A 20,892-nucleotide genomic window follows, 5' to 3' on the forward strand; every position below is an offset into this window, starting at 1 on the left:
CACACCCTTTAATTGGAAGAGCTGCTCACTTTGTATGGCTCAAGTAAGTGTATACAGTGAGTAAAATAATATATTTTCTTTCTCAGGTACCAAGTTATCAGCACCCCATCCGATATATTCATGGTGATGGAATATGTTTCAGGAGGTGAACTGTTTGATTACATCTGTAAAAATGGAAGGGTAAGTCTACCCAGTTTTTTCAAAGTCCTCCCTATATTTTTCAATCTTGGGTCGGCTGCTGCACAGAATTGTGAGTTTGTTGGTTCATACTAGATGTTGAAAACGAAGTATGCGAAAAGTATACTTCACATTGGAGTAGTCTGCTTATATGAACTTTCTCTGTTTTAGAAAATTGCAATTTCACAGTTCATGGAACAGAGCAAGTGACTGGACTGTTCTCTAACCCCATGTTACATCGTTCCCACAATCACTTTTATGAGCCATGTCTTTGTGCAGAGCAGCCCATCTTGAGTTCTAGGACCCAGTCTCTGACTTATTTAGAAATGGCATCAACTCTGGTACCGTGTTGATCAGCAGTAATGGGTGATAGGATGCATAAAATGTTCACATACATGTAAAGAAATACCAGTGGTGTTTTCCTCTCCATTTCTGCGGTTAACTTTCGAAGAAAGTATCCACAATAAGTACTTCTGATCAGTAACACCACTCTTCTAATAGTAGTAGCATTGTATGCCAGTTCTTTTTCATAGAATTGTACAGTTGGAAGGGACCCCATGAGAAAGGCATTTGACCCCCTGCATTGCAGAAATCACAGCTAATCACAGACCGATGACCATCCAACCTCTGTTTAAAAACATCCAGTGAAGGAGAGACCCATCACCTTCCAAAGTATTTTCCCCCTCAATGTATATATTCTCCTGGAAGCAGATGCAGAATAACGGACAATGAACTGGAAAGGAGAATGACAGGCACTCTTTTTCCTACCAGTGAAGTCATGTATCTGTGGCTGCAACTTTTTCCTTCCCTTCGTTATTGATATATTTGTATGGTGGATGATTGGTTGCACACTGGTAAGAAGCGGCACGGAAAGGCATTTGGCTAGGCTGCAGTCTAACTTGTAGCTTCAAGGATCAAGGCTGATCTTTGGTCTTGTAACTCACTGGTAAGAGTACATGCTTTGCATGCAGAAGGTCCCAGGTTCAAATCCTGTAATCTCCAGTTAGAAGTGTGAGGCTGCCTTTGCCATGAGACCCTGCTAGCCATATTCAGGCAGATAAAGTCTGGGCAAGATGGGCAGTAGTCTGACCGTATATGTGGCAGCTTCCATTGTGTTTTCCTTGTGCTTATTTGAGCTCCTGTGACAGCAAGAGCTTTTCCATTGGTTTCATTGGGGGGTGTCTTTAAGTATCCGTTTTCATTGCCAACATGGAGCTACAATCAGTCGAGATGCCCTGGTTCACATGAGAACTGCAGGTATGGTCTGATGAAGCTTTGTGTGATCTCTTTGATCTTGGTCTAGTCAGTGACAAAAGGCGTCAATACAGTGGTACCTTGGGTTACATACGCTTCAGGTTACAGACTCCGCTAACCCAGAAATAGTACTTCGGGTTAAGAACTTTGCTTCAGGATGAGAACAGAAATCGTGCAGTGGTGAAGGGAGGCCCCATTAGCTAAAGTGGTGCTTCAGGTTAAGAACAGTTTCAGGTTAAGAACGGACCACTAGAACAAATTAAGTTCTTAACCCGAGGTACCATTATATTTATACTGAGCCAGAGTTTGTACCCAAAGGGATCCTAAGTATTGTTTTCAAAACCAAACAATGTTTGGCATTGGCATTCCCTTAAGCGGGAACTGAAGGACCTCTGGTTTTCTTATCAGAATGATTGATAACTTTTCATATGTCAAGTTGCATTATTACTTCTTCACTAGGGAAACAGCAAAATTACATATTAGCATTGCTAAAAGTGTGTTGCAGTTTCAAAAGAGTTTGGTTTAGTTGGTCGGAGAGGTTGAGAATTTGTGTGTATGTGTTGACATTTTAAACCATGTTAGATACCCTTATTAAGTAAAGTCAATGTGACAAAGCATCTAAGAATCTGTTTTCTGAATCATGAAACATCGGTTTTGACATAACTACGTTTTTCAAGGACCAGATGTTTTTTTCTCTTTTTTTGGAGACAGCAAAGTTCTTAATCTAGCTCTTGCCACCACCACCACTAAGTAAGCAAGACTTATTTAACTTTTCCAACTTCTTTTGTACCCCAGCATTTTTCTGCCCACCCTGTTTTTAAACAGAACAAAACAGGGAATATATTTGGCATCCTAATGCCACAAAGCTGACATGCTCTGCCATTAATAAATTGGAAATGCTCAAATGTCTTGCAATATGTTTGTGTGTTTGTATGTTTGCTTGTATGTATGTGTGTTTGTTTAAAAATGTATCCTTTCCTTGTTTTTTTCTCTCCCTTCCTTTCTTGTTAGCTTGATGAAAAGGAGAGTAGACGTCTGTTCCAGCAAATCCTTTCTGGTGTGGATTATTGCCATAGGCATATGGTAGTGCATAGAGACTTGAAACCTGAAAATGTACTGCTTGATGCACACATGAATGCCAAGATTGCCGATTTTGGTAGGTTTCCTTTGATGAATGTCTCTTATTTTTTGGTGTACAATGAACATTTATGTAGTACTGAGTTCCTGGTGCTTGCATTGAACTCTGATACTAAACAGAGATCTGTGTCTTGTGGTACTAAGGTGTTCCTTTGCCTATTTAGGAAGCAAAAGAAAGAAGGGTTCTTAAGGTCTGCCCCCCCCAAGTTTTTTGTTGTTCTTAACTTCTAGAATGCATTGATTATTCCCTTTCTTTGGGGGGCAATTCTTTTTGTTGGAACACTGCAGAAAAATGCTATCGAGGCTCTGTCCATTTAGGAAACATTTAACTCAATAGTGCTGCTGTTATTTTTTAATTAACAAAATACATTGTTTGAAAATTTCAGCAGAAAAATGGTAGCTAAAACAAATAAGAACAAAACAAAAAAAATGCCAAACGGTGATTCAACAACACAATAATTAGTCTCCCTCACCAGGTAAAATTGGTCTGCAGAATGTTTAATTTTATATAGACTAACAGATGTGGAAGATTAGCTCCTACATCCAGATGATGCTCCCATTTTGTATTTAAAAACCTCAGTATAATATACTTTAGTGAAAGCCAGTGGCATTAAAAAATAACACTGCAGTGCATTCTGTATACTTGCCTATTGCTGTTTGAAATCAAATGCAAACTGTTTACTTTGGATTTAAATTCGAACGCTCAACATGCATCTTGGTGATTAAACCACCCAAGAGGAAAAGCAAATGTCTTACTAAATCCTATTTACTCTGCCTTCTTTTCTGTTTATATGGGATTAAAGCCGGTGCCAAAACTTGCTTTGACCAAGCTTATGTAATGTGAATTTGCAGCCCAATCCTGTGCTTGTTAACTTGGTTGTAAGTCCCACGAGTTCCATGGGGACATTCCAAGCAACCCTTCATAAGCATTGCATCCTTAACAGTGCAGTCCTGTGCATGTTTACTCAGAAGTAACCTCCCACAGTGGGGCTTACTCCCAGGTAAGTGTGTAGGATTGCACCCTCCATCTTCCCTGCTTCACTATGTGAGTTGGCACCCTACCACCAGCCGCCCACTGTGTCAGCCTGCAGTCCCTTCTTCCTAGTCCATCCTTTTAGTGAAGAACCTGTTTTCTAGACAGAAGAGCCTGCCCCGCCCCCACCAGTCCCTAAATATATCATATATCCATGCTATTTGTATGCTGCCTTGGCTTTTAAAAAAAACTGAGTCTAGAGAAAGCAAATCCACAAACACCTGCTCTGTGGATTGTCCTTACAAATAATTTGTGGCATATAAATTTGAATATATGGCTGCGTAATCCTGGCATTGGTTTTGTTCCCATGGTGTTTTAGCACGTGCCCTTGTAAACAGCTTTGAGGTCTCTGATGAAACTGCTGTGCAAATGCTAAATATTTAGGTATTTCAAAGTACAGTATAATTGGAGGTTCACCATCTTGCTGCATTTTTCCTCTCTGGCGGACTGCTACATCTCAATGCCCAAAGGCTTTGGGACAGCAAGCAGCTTTGCTTACTTATTTTTAAAGTAGAATGCCGTTTTAACTTTCCAGTATTAAATATGGTTTAGAACAGCATTAACACAAGGAGCTGCCTTTTCCCAAGTTGGATTGCTGTCCAAGTGGCCAACTGCATCGTCTCTCACTGGCAATGGCTTTCCCAGGCAGATATCCTACCCCTTTTTTGCCGGAGAGGCCGGAAACTGAACTTGTAGACTTCTGCATGCAAAGCATATTCTCTGTTGCTTGACGTATGGCCCTTCCCCTTCTGCCAGCCCTTTGCAAATAAGAGTAAGTAATTTGCCTGTGGTTGGCTTTAAGGGGAGATGAGCTGTCCTTCTCTGGCTGAGGTGAGGAAACTTTTTGGCTCAGCGGGCCAGAACCTTATCTGGCCATAGCCCTGCAGGCCAACTTTCACCGGTGGGTAGGGCAACCCACCCGCCAATCACAGAACAGCATCATGCTGTTGGATGATTGACAGGTAGGTTGTCCTGCTAACCTGCCAAAACCCCTTGCATAGTGGCTGTGGAGGGCTTGGAGACCCCAGCAGAAAGCAGTTTGTATGCCCTTTGCAGCTGATCTGGCAGGCTTCAACTTTACCACCCGTCAGCAGTAGAGCCAAAGCCTGCCTTCCCGTGCCACTGTACAGCTGGGAATTGCACACCTGTGAACTGGCGACTGCATCTCTACCTGCCCCATATCTAACGTCACATATGATGTCAGGTGTGGAATAGGTGAGTGCGGTTTGGGGAAATGGCTACATTGGTACCTCGGGTTACATACGCTTTAAGTTACATACGCTTCAGGTAATACCCAGAAATATTATCTCGGGTTAAGAACTTTGCTTCAGGATGAGAACAGAAATCGTGTAGCAGCGGCAGCAGAAGGCCCCATTAGCTAAAGTGGTGCTTCAGGTTAAGAACAGACCTCCGGAACATAGCTGTCAACCTTCCATTTTTTTATTTTTTTTGAGGGAAATTCCCTTATTCCAGGACCGTTTCCCACTGCTATCCCAGATTGTTAGATATCCCGTAGACTGTCCCCAGGACAGGTGAGGCTGCTAATCCCTTATTTTCAAATCTGAAAGTTGACAGCTATGCTCCAGAACGAATTAAGTTCTTAACCTGAGGTACCACTGTACTTTGAAACCCTGGTGAGCTGGGTTTGGCCCGTGGGCCAGAGAATCCCCACTTTGCTGTGCTACACAGATGATCGTGCAAATTTGTGCTGTGCCACCATTGCATGTCACCTCAGCAGAGCTGTACCTTTTCATCTAATTAGGCACACTTGAGAAGCATGATGTTATCTGGGCTGTGGCTACCATTGCCACTCGCTTCCCAGCCTTGTCCCCTTCCTTCCTGCAGAAGCAAAAACAAAAATAAGCTACAGCTTGCAAGTGGTTGAGGGGTCATGCTGAAGTGGTGGTGCGTCAACTGAAGGAGACTTAGCAATGAATGATAGCAACATGATATCTCTATTCTTCTTTATGTGAAGGGTACATGAAATAGCATTTCCTCTTTATGGGTCCAATGTTAAGTCATTCTCAGAGTAGACTCATTGAAATCAGTAGACTTCAGTGGTCTACTTAGGGTTTGCCTTATTAGTGGTCCGCCAGCTGTTTTAGGACTACAATTCCCATCATCCCTGGCCACTGGTCCTCTTAGCTAGGGATGATGGGAGTTCTAGTCCAAAAACAGCTGGAGGGCCAAGTTTGGCCTCCACTTAGCTGGATATCATCCTGTCATTTGAAGTTTGGATGTGACATCTATAAAATATGCTTGTCATTAGTTGCCGATTGAGTTTCTTATTAATTATATTAGCAAGTTCTTAAAACTGATGCAGAGGAACATTTCCTCCCTATCTTCTGGGACACAGCTGCTGTTTTGTTTTCTTAAACTCCCTTCAGAATTCTTGGTCTTGCCACATTCTGGTACAAGCCTCAAAATAGCCAATTCAGTTTTTCCTAAAAATTCAGCTTGGGGGCAGGGTGGGACTCATTTACCCTGTTGTGTATAATTTCTGTTCAGATTACAACCATAAAACCTATTTCTTTACATTACTGTATGTTTGGTATCATCATTTTACTTTTTCTGCCTGTAACAGTGTGCAGGTAGGCCAATAAATTTTTTTCAGAACTGTGAGAGGCTTTAATATATGTTCTGGGGCTCGTCCTCTTCATTTGAACTTTTGTGCATTTTCAGGCCTCTCAAATATGATGTCAGATGGAGAATTTTTAAGAACAAGCTGTGGTTCTCCTAACTATGCTGCTCCAGAAGTAATTTCAGGAAGGTAGTTTCTCTTCTTGGATAAATGTATAATATGTATTGTCAAAAACAAAGCCCTGCTCTTCAGTGTTAAAGCCGCAAGGTAGATTGCTGAACTTCCAGGTTTGGAAACTTGAAATGTCTGACTTTAGTGACTTCTTTTGGTTCCTTTCAATGCTTGTTATGTCTAAGACTTTCTTGGGGGGTTGGCATTTGGACAGCCATATCACAATAAGCCAAGATCTAAATATGAGCCTTTGGCTGCACATGCAGTCATTCCATTTCTCCCTTTTACACAAACCATTTTGTCCAAATTGGGAAAATACAGTTAAATGCAAGACTTCTAGCTTGTTTATGTGAAAGGAAAATGGAGGGGCTCCATGCATGCTGACTTGTATCCTCCATGGAGTCATCCTGCAAACAGTGGCATCACTACAACTTATTAGAATGAAGTAGGAGCAGGACAGCAGTGATGTTGGGGATGCACAGGTGCATCACGGGGGCCATTCATTGCGCACACTGGTGTACCCAACCATGTCACTGCCCTAACCGTCCCCTTCATCATACCATTGTTAGGAGGGCAGTCCAACTGGTGCAGCCCAACAAGATACAATCATCCTGACACTGCCTATAACTTGTCCAAGTGGTTAAAAAAAAAAAAACGCAGTTTGCCAATTTTAGTCATTCAGCTTTGCTGGAAATATGCAAGCTCTTGGCTTTAATGAAGATGATAAACTCATATATTTTGGGCATGCTTGGGAAAATACCGTATTTTTCACTCTATATGATACATCAGACCACAAGATGCACCTAGTTTTTGGAGGAGGAAAACAAGAAAAAATATATTCTGAATCTCAGAAGCCAGAACAGCAAGAGGGATTGCTGCGCAGTGAAAGCAGCAATCCCTCTTGCTGTTCTGGCTTCTGGGATAGCTGTGCAGCCTGCATTCGCTCCATAAGACGCACACACATTTCCCCTTACTTTTTAGGATGGAAAAAGTGAGTCTTATAGAGCAAAAAATACGGTAATTTCAGTATCTTAAGAACCAAGGTGACCATGATCCTAGGAGGGTTTTCAGGCTTTGCCATCTGAATTTAAATTATCGTAATGTGGTTTTGGTTTTATCAGTTCCTCCTTAGTGGGAAATGTATTGGGTGATATTCCTAGCGCTGTGATGCCAGCAGAGGCATCCATTTATAGAAAAAGCAGGGAGACAAATAGTAGCCATGGTTATGAATAACCAGGGCTTGCTTCTAAACAGGTACTTGACATAGACATGGTGGCTAACTAAAAGTTCACTACACTTTTTTTTGGTCCATTTTATAGCAACAGTTAAAAGCACATTGAATTTTAGTGCTGTGTGCAGTCTTTTCCATTAATTGCTGAATGACTGACAAACCAGATGAAGAAGTGCTTTGTGTATGTGTTACCTGAACAAAATTTAATGATGAGCTTCATTTTTCAGGTTATACGCAGGTCCTGAAGTGGATATATGGAGCAGTGGCGTTATTCTCTATGCTTTGTTATGTGGAACACTTCCATTCGATGATGATCATGTGCCAACTCTTTTTAAGAAGATATGTGATGGTATCTTTTATACGCCTCAGTACCTGAATCCAGCAGTAATTAGCCTTTTGAAACACATGTTGCAGGTGGATCCCATGAAGAGAGCTACAATCAGAGACATAAGGTATTTTTCATTTGAAGTAAAAAATAAAATATAGACCAGGATGCGCCCCTTTTTCTAATTTTTTATGCTAGTGTATTAAAAATTAGATTTAATACAACCTTCATTTTAATTTCCTAGAGGTTTGAATAGCTTCCTATGCTCATGCTTCAAAAACAGTATTTGCAGGATTCATTTCTTTGCTTTCGCATTGTTTTTCTTAGTTATGGTAATGTATTAAGTCCCTACCATATATTTAGCTTTGTCATATGTTGATTTTTATGTTAGATTTCATTGTAATTCAAATGTTTTGCAACCACCATTCAAGTACACAAGAATAAGCTTTAAATAACAGGAAAATAGACTCATATTGACACAGGTGGCGCTGTGGGTTAAACCACAGAGCCTAGGACTTTCCAATCAGAAGGTCAGCAGTTCGAATCCCTGCAACGGTCCCTACTCCTGCCAACCTAGCAGTTCGAAAGCATGTCAAAGTGCAAGTAGATAAATAGGTACCGCTCCTGCGGGAAGGTAAACGGTGTTTCCGTGTGCTGCTCTGGTTCACCAGAAGTGGCTTAGTCATGCTGGCCACGTAACCCGGAAGTTGTATGCCGGCTCCCTCGGCCAATAAAGTGAGATGAGCGCCGCAACCCCAGAGTCGGCCACAACTGGACCTAATGGTCAGGGGTCCCTTTACCTTTACCTTAAGACTCATATTATAAAATATGTAGAAAAGATTAAGTCAGTTTTAAATCAAGTTGTGAACAGAGTGTTGTATCTTATTCTAGCTTCACTTTTAGATATTATCACTTTTAGAGATTATAAGTTGTATTCTACATCAGTCATACTCAAGAGTAGACCCACTGAGATTGCTGGACATGACTAACTTAGGTTCATTAATTTCAATGGGGCTACTCTGAATTGAATCCAATCAGACACAATTCAATATGAGATGAAGGCAACAATTATGCCCCACTTGGAATGGGGGACAAGCCCTGTTTGAATAGACTTGGTTAGGATTGCAGTGTAAGAGAAGAACTCATGTTTATACTCTGTAAGTAGCATTAGCTAGAAGGCATATATTGGGTGGAGAGAATACTAAAAAGGCTTCTTTCGTCGCCTGATGACTACTTTGGCCACAGTTGCAGCAATTATCACAGCATTCTGCTGTGAGCCACATCAAATTCCATTCTCAAAGTGAGAACTCGAAAGTTCTTAAGCTGCTGAGTCAAAGTAAAATCCGTATTTGCCATGTTTTGTTGATAAAAGGCTTTCTAGCTAATACACCAATTAGCTTTTGAAATGACTGGATCGTTTGGCATCTAGGGAACACGAATGGTTCAAGCAAGACCTCCCCAAGTACCTCTTTCCCGAGGACCCGTCTTACAGTTCAACGATGATTGACGACGAAGCCTTAAAAGAGGTCTGCGATAAATTCGAATGCACAGAGGAGGAGGTGCTGGGCTGCCTGTATAACCGCAACCACCAGGATCCTTTAGCGGTCGCCTACCACCTGATTATAGATAACAGGAGAATAATGAATGAAGCAAAAGACTTCTATTTGGCTACGAGCCCACCAGATTCCTTTCTCGATGATCACTTTTCCCGCCCCCACCCCGAAAGAGTGCCATTTTTAGTGGCTGAAACGCCAAGGCAACGCCATACGCTCGACGAGCTAAACCCACAGAAGTCCAAACATCAAGGGGTCAGGAGAGCTAAGTGGCATTTGGGAATCCGGAGCCAGAGTCGACCCAATGACATCATGGCAGAAGTTTGTCGAGCAATCAAACAGCTGGATTACGAGTGGAAGGTGAGATGATTACTTTCTGTTAACAGGCGGTTGTTTGAAAAGCAAGTTGCAAAAATAGGTTTAGGGTTGAATCCCAACTCAGTGGACCTGTCATGTCTATCTTCATTGGCATCAACCTATCCATTACTGTTTTGGGAATCCCTTTATTTATTTATTTATTTATTCAAAGGTGGGATTTTAACTTTCAACTATGTTTCCTTTGGGACGCGGGTGGCGTAGTGGGTTATAAACCACAGAGCCTAGGACTTGCCGATCAGAAGGTCGGCAGTTCGAATCCCCGTGACTGGGTGAGCTCCCGTTGCTCGGTCCCTGCTCCTGCCAACCTAGCAGTTCGAAAGAACATTAAAGTGCAAGTAGATAAATAGGTACCGCTCTGGTGGGAAGGTAAACGGCGTTTCCGTGCGCTGCTCTGGTTTGCCAGAAGCGGCTTAGTCATGCTGGCCACATGACCCGGAAGCTGTACTCCGGCTCCCTTGGCCAATAAAGCAAGATGAGTGCCGCAACCCGAGAGTCGGTCACGACTGTACCTAATGGTCAGGGGTCCCTTTACCTTTATGTTTCCTAGGTGGTGAATCCATACTACTTGCGTGTTCGAAGGAAGAATCCAGTGACCGGCACGTATTCCAAAATGAGCCTCCAGTTATACCAGGTCGACAGTAGGACTTACCTACTGGATTTTCGTAGCATTGATGGTATGTCATGTTGATCATTTGCCACCAACCTCTTCCTTATCCAAAGTGCTGCAAAACATGGTGCTTTTCCGGCCCTCAAACCTGTGAGGCAAACCACTATTATTCCATACGTGGGGTCTGAGGATGGCTTAAAAACACGATGAGATTTACTGCAGCGGGTTTAATCTACGAATTCATTATTATTACAGTGGTACCTTGGTTGTCGAACGGTTTGGCTCCTGAACAAATCGGCTCCCAAATGCTGCAAACCCAGAAGTTAGTGTTCCGGTTTGCGAACCTTTTTCAGAAGACGAATGCCCGATGGGGCTTCCATGGCTTCCGATTGAGTGCAGGAAGCTCCTGCAGTCAATCGGAAGCCGTGCCTTGGTTTTTGAACTGTTCTGGGAATTGAACGGATTAAGTTCCACATCCAAGGTACCACTGTATTATTAATTCGGACTTAATAGTTACTTGTTACCCGGAGGTCCCCAAGCAATTTACAACACATTTAAAACAAATATAAATACACTTTCCCATCAGAAACGGGGGGTGGGACCCATAGGAAGCTTTTAGTAACAAAACAACATAATTTTAGTTCTTATTAAAAACCTGGGGATAGAGATAATTTTTTACCTGCTGCTGAAAAGATACCAACAAAGGTAACCATGCCTGGGGAGAGCATTCCACAGAATGGGAGCCACCACCGAAAAGGCTGTCTCAGTGTCCCTACCCTCTGAGCCACCCTCGGTTTAAGCATCTGGGAGTGGCATTCCAGAAGAAATTGGGGTCCTGAGCTGTAAAGAGCTTTGAGCTTTCTTTTCTCCCTTTTAGTTTTATTGCACATAGCCAAAGGCTGCCCCAATGTACACAGAGTCATTCAACAATTAAAAGAAAATATACTGAATATATACAAAAAACTTAAAACATTTATATTACCTGCTCTAAACAGAGCTAGAAAAGTACCTTAATATGCAAGTTAAGACATTAAACAATAAAATTTATAAGCTAAAATTATCACATGGCCACTAATATATTAAAATAATGTTAATTAATGCAGAATTAAAGCAATCTGTGCACCTCAAGCCTGTCAGCAGTTGTGCCGCCACATTCTCTACTGTTACCACATGTGCAGGTGAATACTGGCCATGACTTTTCATGGAGGAAAGGTACCAGGGTATCATAGTGATGATAGTTGTATGTGAGACTCGGGTTTAGAGATGGTATACATCTAAGAACCATATGCCGGGGGGCAAATGGAATGGCCAGCACGATTGCTTGTGAGCTTCCTGAATGGCCACTAGTGGAAACAGAATGGTAGGGGGAGATTGAACAGCAAGGCAGTTCTTACTGCCCCATTGAGTTCATAGGATTACTTCCAGAACCAGATGTCAGCACTTCTTCCACTGAACCACAATGGCTTTGCCTGGTGAGCTGTGACCATAATAATCCACACTGAGAGCCAGTGTGGTGTAGTGGTTAAGAGCGGTAGACTCGTAATCTGGTGAACCAGGTTCGCTTCCCCGCTCCTCCACATGCAGCTGCTGGGTGACCTTGGGCCAGTCACACTTCTTTGAAGTCTCTCAGCTCCACTCACCTCACAGAGTGTTTGTTGTGGGGGAGGAAGGGAAAGGAGAATGTTAGCCGCTTTGAGGCTCCTTAGGGCAGTGATAAAGCGGGATATCAAATCCAAACTACTACTACTACTACTACTACTACTCTTCTTCTTCTTCTTCTTCTTCTTCTTCTTCTTCTTCTTCTTCTTCTTCTTCTTCTTCTTCTTCTTCTTCTTCTTCTTGGTGTTGTAACAGCTTCAGCTACCTCATTTGCCATTCATTGTACAGCCTTGTCACTGCGGCTCTTAAATTGTTTTCTTTTCTTGTACCAGATGAAATTACCGAAGGAAAATCGGGGACTACCACTCCCCAGAGGTCAGGCTCTGTGACGAACTACAGATCTTGTCAGAAGGATTTGGACACTGAAGCTCAAGGAAAATCCTCTGATATGTCTCTTACCTCATCGGTGACCTCTTCCCTCGATTCCTCTGCAACCGAGTTAACCCCAAGATCAGGGAGCCACACGATAGAATTTTTTGAGATGTGTGCAAATCTTATTAAAATACTTGCACAATGATTTGTAAGATTGGCTTTTTTGTTTTTTTACAGCAATAAGCATGCCTAAAAAAAGAGGAAAAAAAATCATAGTCTGATGCTTCCAGTTATAATCAAGTTGTAGTTAACTTTGGCGCTGAGAAGACTAGCCACATTGCAATTTGCACAGGAATTGAACATACATTTAAAAGCAGTCTAGACCTCTTAATGTAATGAAGCAAATTATGATTAGACAGTCACTGATGTGATAACAGGTACAAAAAAAAATATGACGGCCTTTTCCAGCAAGAGTTTATCTTTCATTGTACGCACATTGGGGCTTCATGGAGTATTAACAGTGTGGATCATTTTTGTAGTATGTATTTCTATTGCTGATATTATATACCTGTTACAGTATAAGTGGTCACTTTCTAGATGAGGGGCGACTCTTTGGATCCCAGCCTTCAGCTGCACCCTCCTCTGTCAGTATAAGCGTTCTCTTTGTCAAACAGCTCTTGAAACTTGTGGCACTGGTCTCAGGTTTTTGACAGCCAGTGATGCGCTGGGATGAAAAAGGCTAAAGCAACTTTTGCTAGTCAATGTGTTGGCAGATGCAACTAGGTTGTACGCAGAGTAGACCCATTAAAATGAAAGGACTGAAGTTAGTCGCATCCATTGATTTAAAAGCGTCTACTCTGAGTAAACCTTAGTTAGAGGCAACCCAATGTCAGAAACCTTATGCCTTTGAATTCTGCATAAAGCATAAGAGTGAAAAATGTAACGCCAAATAGAGTCAATCAGAGCAGTGTTGGGTTAGATAGTGGAAGGAATGGGCCGGGATCGAAAGAATCCCGGAACCTGTTTTTGAGTCTGAGGGTGGTTTTAGGCGTGACTTTTCTTGAGCAGCTACTGCATATGCCACACGCATGTTTCAGAAGCATTTCAGGGACCTCTGTTTAGTTGGGGGAGCAATTCGGAATTCTCACCACACTTAGTGCAGGCTCTTTCTCTGAGCCTAATCGGAAGTTTGGATCTTGCTTGCGGGATTTAGTCAAAAACTGAAGAGAGCAGGGATGGAAAATCTTAGCCCCACGGACTGGATGCAGCTCATAACCAGAGTTCATTCAGCCCGTGGGTCCCCTCTTGACCACCAGCTGCTCTGTAGGGTGGGAAAAGGCCTTTGGTGTTGTGCAAAGTCTGCAATTCCAGCTCCTTCCTCTGCAAATAGATCTGCTGGAATGTGGCCCCCAACAGCTAATGCAGCCCTCAGCCCCCCAAAATATTATCCGCCCCTGACTTAGGGAAAGGGGCTCTCCAGTCTCTGGTGCTACCGATCTTTAAAGTCAAGAATATACTTGGTAGGTTCACAACTGTGTAGATTCAGTGACCCATGTGTCATACCGGTAGCTAGTGAACAGCTTCCTGCATGCTATTTACAGCATGTGGCTCATCAGACAGTCCCAAGTGAATTGGTGCATGCAGTTCTGGAATCTTGCACTGAGAATTCCTTGGCGCCCTGTTTTCATATGGCTTTCATATACAGATTTTTGGCAGATTACTCTTCTGGTAATGGCCTGTGTTGCATAAATCACTTTTTTTACACAACTTTTTAAATACTGAATTCAGATTTCTAAAAAATAAGTAGCTTTGGTTCAGTTTTGAAATGTACAGGAACCTCTTGATTAAAAAAATGAGCGAGCAGGTTTGGCCGCTAGAAACTTAAGTGTGCTTTTCAGTAGTGAAATGCAAGTGTTGACAGAATGGCCAGCAACAGCAAAAAGCAGCTGGGTGTGCTGTGGGTTTTTTAAATGTTTATTTGATGAATTTACTCCAAAGAACACATTGATTTAAATGTTTTTTGTGTGCGTTTTTGTTTCTTTAAAGAATTGCAGAAGGATATGCCAGTGGAAATGCTACATTTTTCCAATCATTGCCCAGTGCAGACATACCAATCATGATCAACACATAGTTTGGTCTGTTGCCTTAATCCTGGTTAGGATTTCAAGCAAACCAAACACACATTGAAGCTACATCTTAGTTTGCCAAGCTAAGTCCCGCCCCAAATAATAAGGTACATAAGACTTGCCTTTCACCTTGCAAGCAGGTAGTGGAAACTGCCTTGCCTATGGTGCTTTGCAGATGTAGCACTTTCACCATGGTTAACGCAAACTGTTTTTGCACCTTAGTTTGTAGCCAACCCTTAACCATGATTTAGGTCAGCCTTCCCCAAACTGGTGTCCTTTCAGGTGTTATTGTACTATGACCATTGTCTCCTGGCTGGGGGTGATGGGATTTGGAGTCGATAACAACACCCAAAGGGCATCAGGTTGGTTAAGTATGATTTAAGTGTTCAGACAGTTAAGGAAAACACAACAATGTTAAGTGTTATGTTTGCTGCACAGTACCTGCAGATCACAGAAAACGGATCTCTTATTCATTCATTTTGGTGGTAATCTTCCAAATGTATTGCGCCAGCAATAGGTAGAGAACCACCAAAGGGAACAATCCTGTTTGAACTGATATAATATTAATCTGGATCTGCTGAGTGAGCTAATGGGAGGATTTATAACAATAGTTTCTCAGCGTAATGAGCTGAGATATGAACAAGCCTTTTATGCTGCCTCTTCGTTCCTTGCTTTGTGATAGGAACAAACCAAACGAGAAGCCTTCAATTAATTATAGTTCCCTGTTTTGTATGAACAGAGAAACCATGGTTAACAGCTTCAGAACAAGGCACCATTTTCAACCAAATTTAAGCAGTGGTTTAATACTTGGCCTGTTGGGTTATCCGTAGTTTTCCAATTAGGACAAAATGGAAAACTATACTTAATGGAAAGCTTCCTGATTTCCTTGCTAGCTAATGCGAAGGGGCTTTGTAACACTTGTTCACAGCTTGCCTTTAAACCAAGGTAATGATTGTCCCAACATAGTCAATATCTGCGCTTGAATATGCACTGAGTTAGAATAAACATGCAGCTGCTTAAGCCTACATCTGCTGCATGAATTCACGCACTGTCGACCGTTGGTAGTTTAACTAGAAGGAAGTTGGACCATTGCATGGCTTATGGTGTCAAAAACCATAAACTCCAGCTACATGGGGTTCTTGCCATGCCCTGGTCTTTCAGAGCCAGATACATTGAGTGGTCTCACATCACATTTTCCGCCTCTTTTCAAAAAGTGACATAACTTTCCAGAATGCAGCAATGTCTTTAGAGTGGAACTTGAGTCACAATCTGTAATTTGTCCTCCAAAAGGAGAGTGTGTGTGTGTGTGTGTGTGTGTGTGTGTGGTCAGAAGAGAGGGGTCTTTAAAGGAACAAGGGGTATGTACTGCTGCTGCGATGCCGTAAGAGAGAGAGGTTGTCTTGGGGGACCAAGCAACAGTCCTACCTTTTATATAAATACCTTTTATGTCTAGTTCTGCTGCACCTATTCAGTAATTGTGATTTTATTTTTTGTTGTTGTTAATAGTGCACTTGGCAAAATGATATGAACACACTTCCCCACCCCTGCCCCTTTATTTGCTGGGTAGCTTTCCTAGGATGTGTTCAGAAACCAACCCGAAAGCTCTCTTTGGCAAACGTCCGACAATAGTGGGCACAAGCCATAAGCATCGCTGTTGCACATCGTCTTGTCTTCTCTCTGTGGGATATGCAGCCCAATTGTATGCATGTTTCTATGGAAGTCCCACTCAGTTCAATGGGGCTTATTCCTAATTCTGCTTGTGTTAGGACTACAGCTTCGGTGAAACTCCTATACAAGCTTCATTGAGACGGATGGGACTGGGAAGATCTATGCCATCAACATCTGTGGATTGCACCCCGTGTCTTTGCACTGGGAACAATAGATGTCATTTTTGGTTTTGTGCTACCAGGTTGTCTGGGTTGTATCCAGTGTTAATTCTTACATAAAGCAGAACCATTGAAGTTAATGGGCATTAATTTGGATCCTTTAATTCTAATGGGTCTGTTCCCAAATTTAACTTGGTTGGATACATCCTTTATATTATCATGGTCTCTAGGACTAAATACATAGCAGAAGGGTACCGTTATTTAATCTTAAATGGCCAGTTTTAATTTTTTTAAAAAAATAGTTTTTGGCCATGAAACATTCTCTTTCTATTCCATTCTTTTAAAAATAACTTTCCCCTGCCTCCCCAAAGTGCAGGCTATACAATGTGTATTATTCAAGCAAAAAACAACCCTTTTTCATAGTGTGTGGTTTTTTTTACACTTACAGTAAAATATTGATGTTGTAATTACTTCTTTTTTGTGTGACCCTGTGAGGTCACCTTAGAGTTGACTTTTCTTAGTGGTATGTTAGGATAGGGCAATAGATGGTCATGCAACAAGAGGAACTGCTTTGTAAAAGAGACAGCCATGGAACTGTGAAGAAAAAAAAAGGGCTTTCTCAACAGCAACTTCAAAAATAAAGTCAATAGGGAGCATCATGTTAATTGGCCAAGTACCGTCAAATGATTTGTTTTTACTGAAATTCATAATCAGTTGCGAGGTGTGTGTGTGCGTATAAAACTGTCCACGTGCAATGTAATTTAACACTGGTGAGAGGGTAGAAGTCCATCTTTGTGGTGCAATATTTTCAAAAGACCAACTTTCGTATGTGTTCTGACATTTTATGTGTTTCAGTACAAGCTTTTGAGATACTTTCTTTTGTCAATTGATTTTACCATTGTATAGCTTATGACATGGATGACCACCTTCTCTTACAAACAAGATGTGCCTACTTCTATTGCGGATTTCTTTTTTCTTTTTCGGCAATACTGAATGAAACAAAAATGCTTGTGATAGCTGTATATGACTTGTTACTTTTAATAAACATTAAATTGTATGCAAGTAAATCTGTGAAATGTATTTGTGTGCACGGTGTCCTGGCTTTCTTTTTGCTTTATTATGGTGAAATGAATACACAAGGACACGCGATATAAGGTTAATGGGCAAGAAAAGGCCACAACTTTATTGATTACAGCAGTGAAAAGGTATTGGCTTAGGCATTGGATGTCTAAAACAAGGAGGGTTTATTCACCAGTAGGTGGAGCCTGTTGATGCTAATCCAACTATAGGCTCACCCCTGATGTCACCGAGGGTCGTGCCATGGCCTCCAGCCAAGCAGGCATCGGACAGAATACACGACCACCAGATTCCTTTAACGGAATACCCAAAAAATTGAAGGCATAAGCGATGGCCACACCTAGCTCTTCGACACCACAACACATTTTTCCAATGCCTAACCTACCCACCAATACCACAAAAGTTGTGACGATTGCTACGAGGTAGGCGAAAAAACCCAAAAGCCTAATGCCAAATGGAAAAATTCCTACCAGGCCCCCCGGACAACCAGGGCGACCAACCTAAGGTCCATAGCAAGGCCAAGGAAAAAACTTAAGACCCTGAGCTTCCAGGGAGGAGAGTCTTTACACATCAACAAAACACACACACAAAAATTATACATTTACATCATTTACCACACAAGTACAAAGTCACCAAAAAAGAAAAATAGGTTCATATACTTGACAGTAAATTTTCTTAAAATACTTCTAACTTGCCGTTTTCTCTGTACTTTATTTCTTGTTCTTTAACTTTTTGCATAAACCTATCTACTCATTCTATAATAAAGTATTATTTCTCCTATATCATTATTTTTTACTTAGTACAGCTACAGAGGTTATTCAAAGCCAGCAACTGAATTCAGACTATCACAGTTCTTAAGAAATGTTTTGAAATAAAGACTTGTTTTGAGTTGTCTTAATTTTTCGGTTAATTTGCTCAACACTGTATAGTCAGCTAATTTCAATAACCAGTCTGGCTTTCTTCATCTCTATACATTGACATCTTAACCCTTTGGGAAGCTGTTAAACTTGATTTCAGGCTTACAAAAGTAGTAAAAGTATAAAAACTACACCAATGGAGTTCCACTTCACTTCTGCTTAATATTCACCATGTGCTTTTCTTTCCCGAAAGCCCAAAGCAGCGAATCAAAATTATCAGTACAACACTATCTGAACAGCCCTTACAACAATATAGTTAACAATAAGTAGAATGTGGTAGTTATACTGAATTAATATAAAAACTATTTTTTTAAAAAAATCACAAATGGCTATTAAATAAATGCAACAGTAGCCATTTATTTCAACTGTTCCTGAGCGTTTGCTGGGTTTCTAGACATTTCTCAGATTCTTTAATAGGGTCATCAGTAATGTCAGACAAGCTTCCCTGAAGAACAGTGGCGTAGCGTGGGGGGTGCAGGGGGGGGGCCGGCCGCAACATCTCGGGGTTAGGGGGCGCAAATCCACGGGTTAGGGGGCGCAAATTACTTGCCTTGCCCCGGGTGCTGACAACCCATGCTACGCCACTGCTGAAGAATGTCCATAATTGCTGTTGCGATTAGCATATTCTAGGGGATGGGTTTATGAAACCAAGTGAGGTGGCATGAAACGTCGTGCAACCAGAAGATGTGCTGCCGTTTCAGTTAGCTGCATCCTTTGTATTGCCCGCCTTGAGAACATTTGTGCTGAATCATACAGAATATAAATGTATAAATGAATTATTATTTATTAGTAGCATTTTTTAAAAGTCAGTGTAACTCAAAGCAACACAACCTAGTAGCAGATACATGTATTAAAGCTGGCCATGAGACTCTTGAGAGTCCCATGGACTGCAAGAAGATCAAACCTATCCATTCTTTTTTTAAAAAAATGTATTTTTATTAAGGATTTTCTTGTCCACAAAAGTATGTGCAATCTCTCTTTTTTTTAAGTAACATTTTTAACAGATCAGTTTTGTTTGTTGAGACATTAGGAAGAAAGGGGGAGAGAGGTGGAGGGGGAAGAGGTGAATGGGGCTGGGGTCAAGTGGCGATGTTTCTATTTTACTTGTGGGGTTTTGCGTCAGCCTCGCTTGTACAGGTTCTTTGCTATGCACTTGTGTCATAGCTGTCAACCTTCCCTTTTTTTTGCGGGAAATTCCCTTATTCCAGTGCCATTTCCCGCTGCTATCCTGGATTGTTAGATATCCCGTAGACTGTCCCCTGGACAGGTGAGGCTGCTGATTCCTTATTTTCAAGGCTGCTGATCCCTTATTTTCAAATCTGAAAGCTGACAGCTATAACTTGTGTTCCTTTGGTGGTGAGAGGGGTTGGGTTTGGAAACCTATCCATTCTGAAGAAAATCAGCCCTGAGTGCTCACTGGAAGGACAGATCCTGAAGCTGAGGCTCCAAGACTTTGGCCACCTCATGAGAAGAGAAGACTCCCTGGAAAAGACCCTGATGTTGGGAAAGATTTAGGGCACAAGGAGAAGGGGACGACAGAGGAAGAGATGGTTGGACTACTGCAATGCACTCTATGTGGGGCTACTTTTGAAGGTGACCCGGAAACTACAACTAATCCAGAATGCAGCAGCTAGACTGGTGACTTGGAGCAGCCCCCGAGACACTATAACACCAGTCTTGAAAGACCTACACTGGCTCCTAGTATGTTTCCAAGCACAATTCAAAGTGTTGGTGCTGACCTTTAAAGCCCTAAACGGCCTCGGTCCAGTATACCTGAAGGAGCGTCTCCACCCCCATTGTTCAGCCCGGACAGAGGTGCAGCGCCGAGGGCCTTCTGGTGGTTCCCTCGATGCGAGAAGCCAAGTTACAGGGAACCAGGCAGAGTGCCTTCTCAGTAGTGGCGCCCGCCCTGTGGAAAGCCCCCCCCCCAGATGTCAAAGAGAAAAACAACTAACAGTCTTTTAGAAGACATCTAAAGGCAGCCCTGTTTAGGGAAGATTTTAATGTTTAATAGGTTATTGTATTTTAGTGTTTTGTTGGAAGCTGCCCAGAGTGGCTGGGGGGACCCAGCCAGATGGGCCGGATATAAATAAATTATTATTATTATTATTATTATTATTATTATTATTAGACAGTGTTCTCGAAGCTACTATCGTGAGTTTGACCAAACTGCAGGAGGCAGTGGAAGACAGGAGTGCCTGGCGTGCTCTGGTCCATGGGGTCACGAAGAGCTGGACACGACTAAAGAACTAAACAACAACAATTCCATCAAACACCCACTGGCGCATCAGGGCGCTGCTGCCTTCCATGAACTACAACACCCAGCATGCTCCTGGGCGGAAGGGTGGAATTCTCAGTTCCGCCCGCTCCTGTAGAGTTAGGAAGGTAAATAAAACATGCAACGGCGGTGGTCGGGCTCCGCTCTACCATGGAAATCTTTATGCTCTCTCCCGGCCCTGAGAGGGAGGGAGAGAGTCGCGTTAGAAGCCCTTGCGGCAAAAGACCGTCAGGGGAGAGAGAACGCTCTC

At 42.1% G+C, this 20,892-nt stretch overlaps 1 protein-coding gene across 1 annotated transcript in view; it reads left to right on the top strand.

The window, feature by feature from the left end:
• Positions 1-17,437, top strand: part of PRKAA1 (protein kinase AMP-activated catalytic subunit alpha 1) — a 36,329-nt gene extending 18,892 nt beyond the window's left edge. Inside the window, exons 3-9 of the mRNA XM_081929801.1 lie at positions 87-180; positions 2,443-2,587; positions 6,284-6,371; positions 7,812-8,036; positions 9,339-9,822; positions 10,388-10,514; positions 12,379-17,437. Of these exons, the coding sequence (XP_081785927.1) occupies positions 87-180; positions 2,443-2,587; positions 6,284-6,371; positions 7,812-8,036; positions 9,339-9,822; positions 10,388-10,514; positions 12,379-12,623 (1,408 nt within the window). The 3' untranslated portion in view covers positions 12,624-17,437. The remainder of the gene's footprint in view (positions 1-86; positions 181-2,442; positions 2,588-6,283; positions 6,372-7,811; positions 8,037-9,338; positions 9,823-10,387; positions 10,515-12,378) is intronic.
• Positions 17,438-20,892: the final 3,455 nt, after the last annotated feature.

This window comes from Podarcis melisellensis (assembly GCF_964234715.1).
Source record: "Podarcis melisellensis genome assembly, chromosome: 11".
Lineage (NCBI taxonomy): Eukaryota > Metazoa > Chordata > Lepidosauria > Squamata > Lacertidae > Podarcis > Podarcis melisellensis.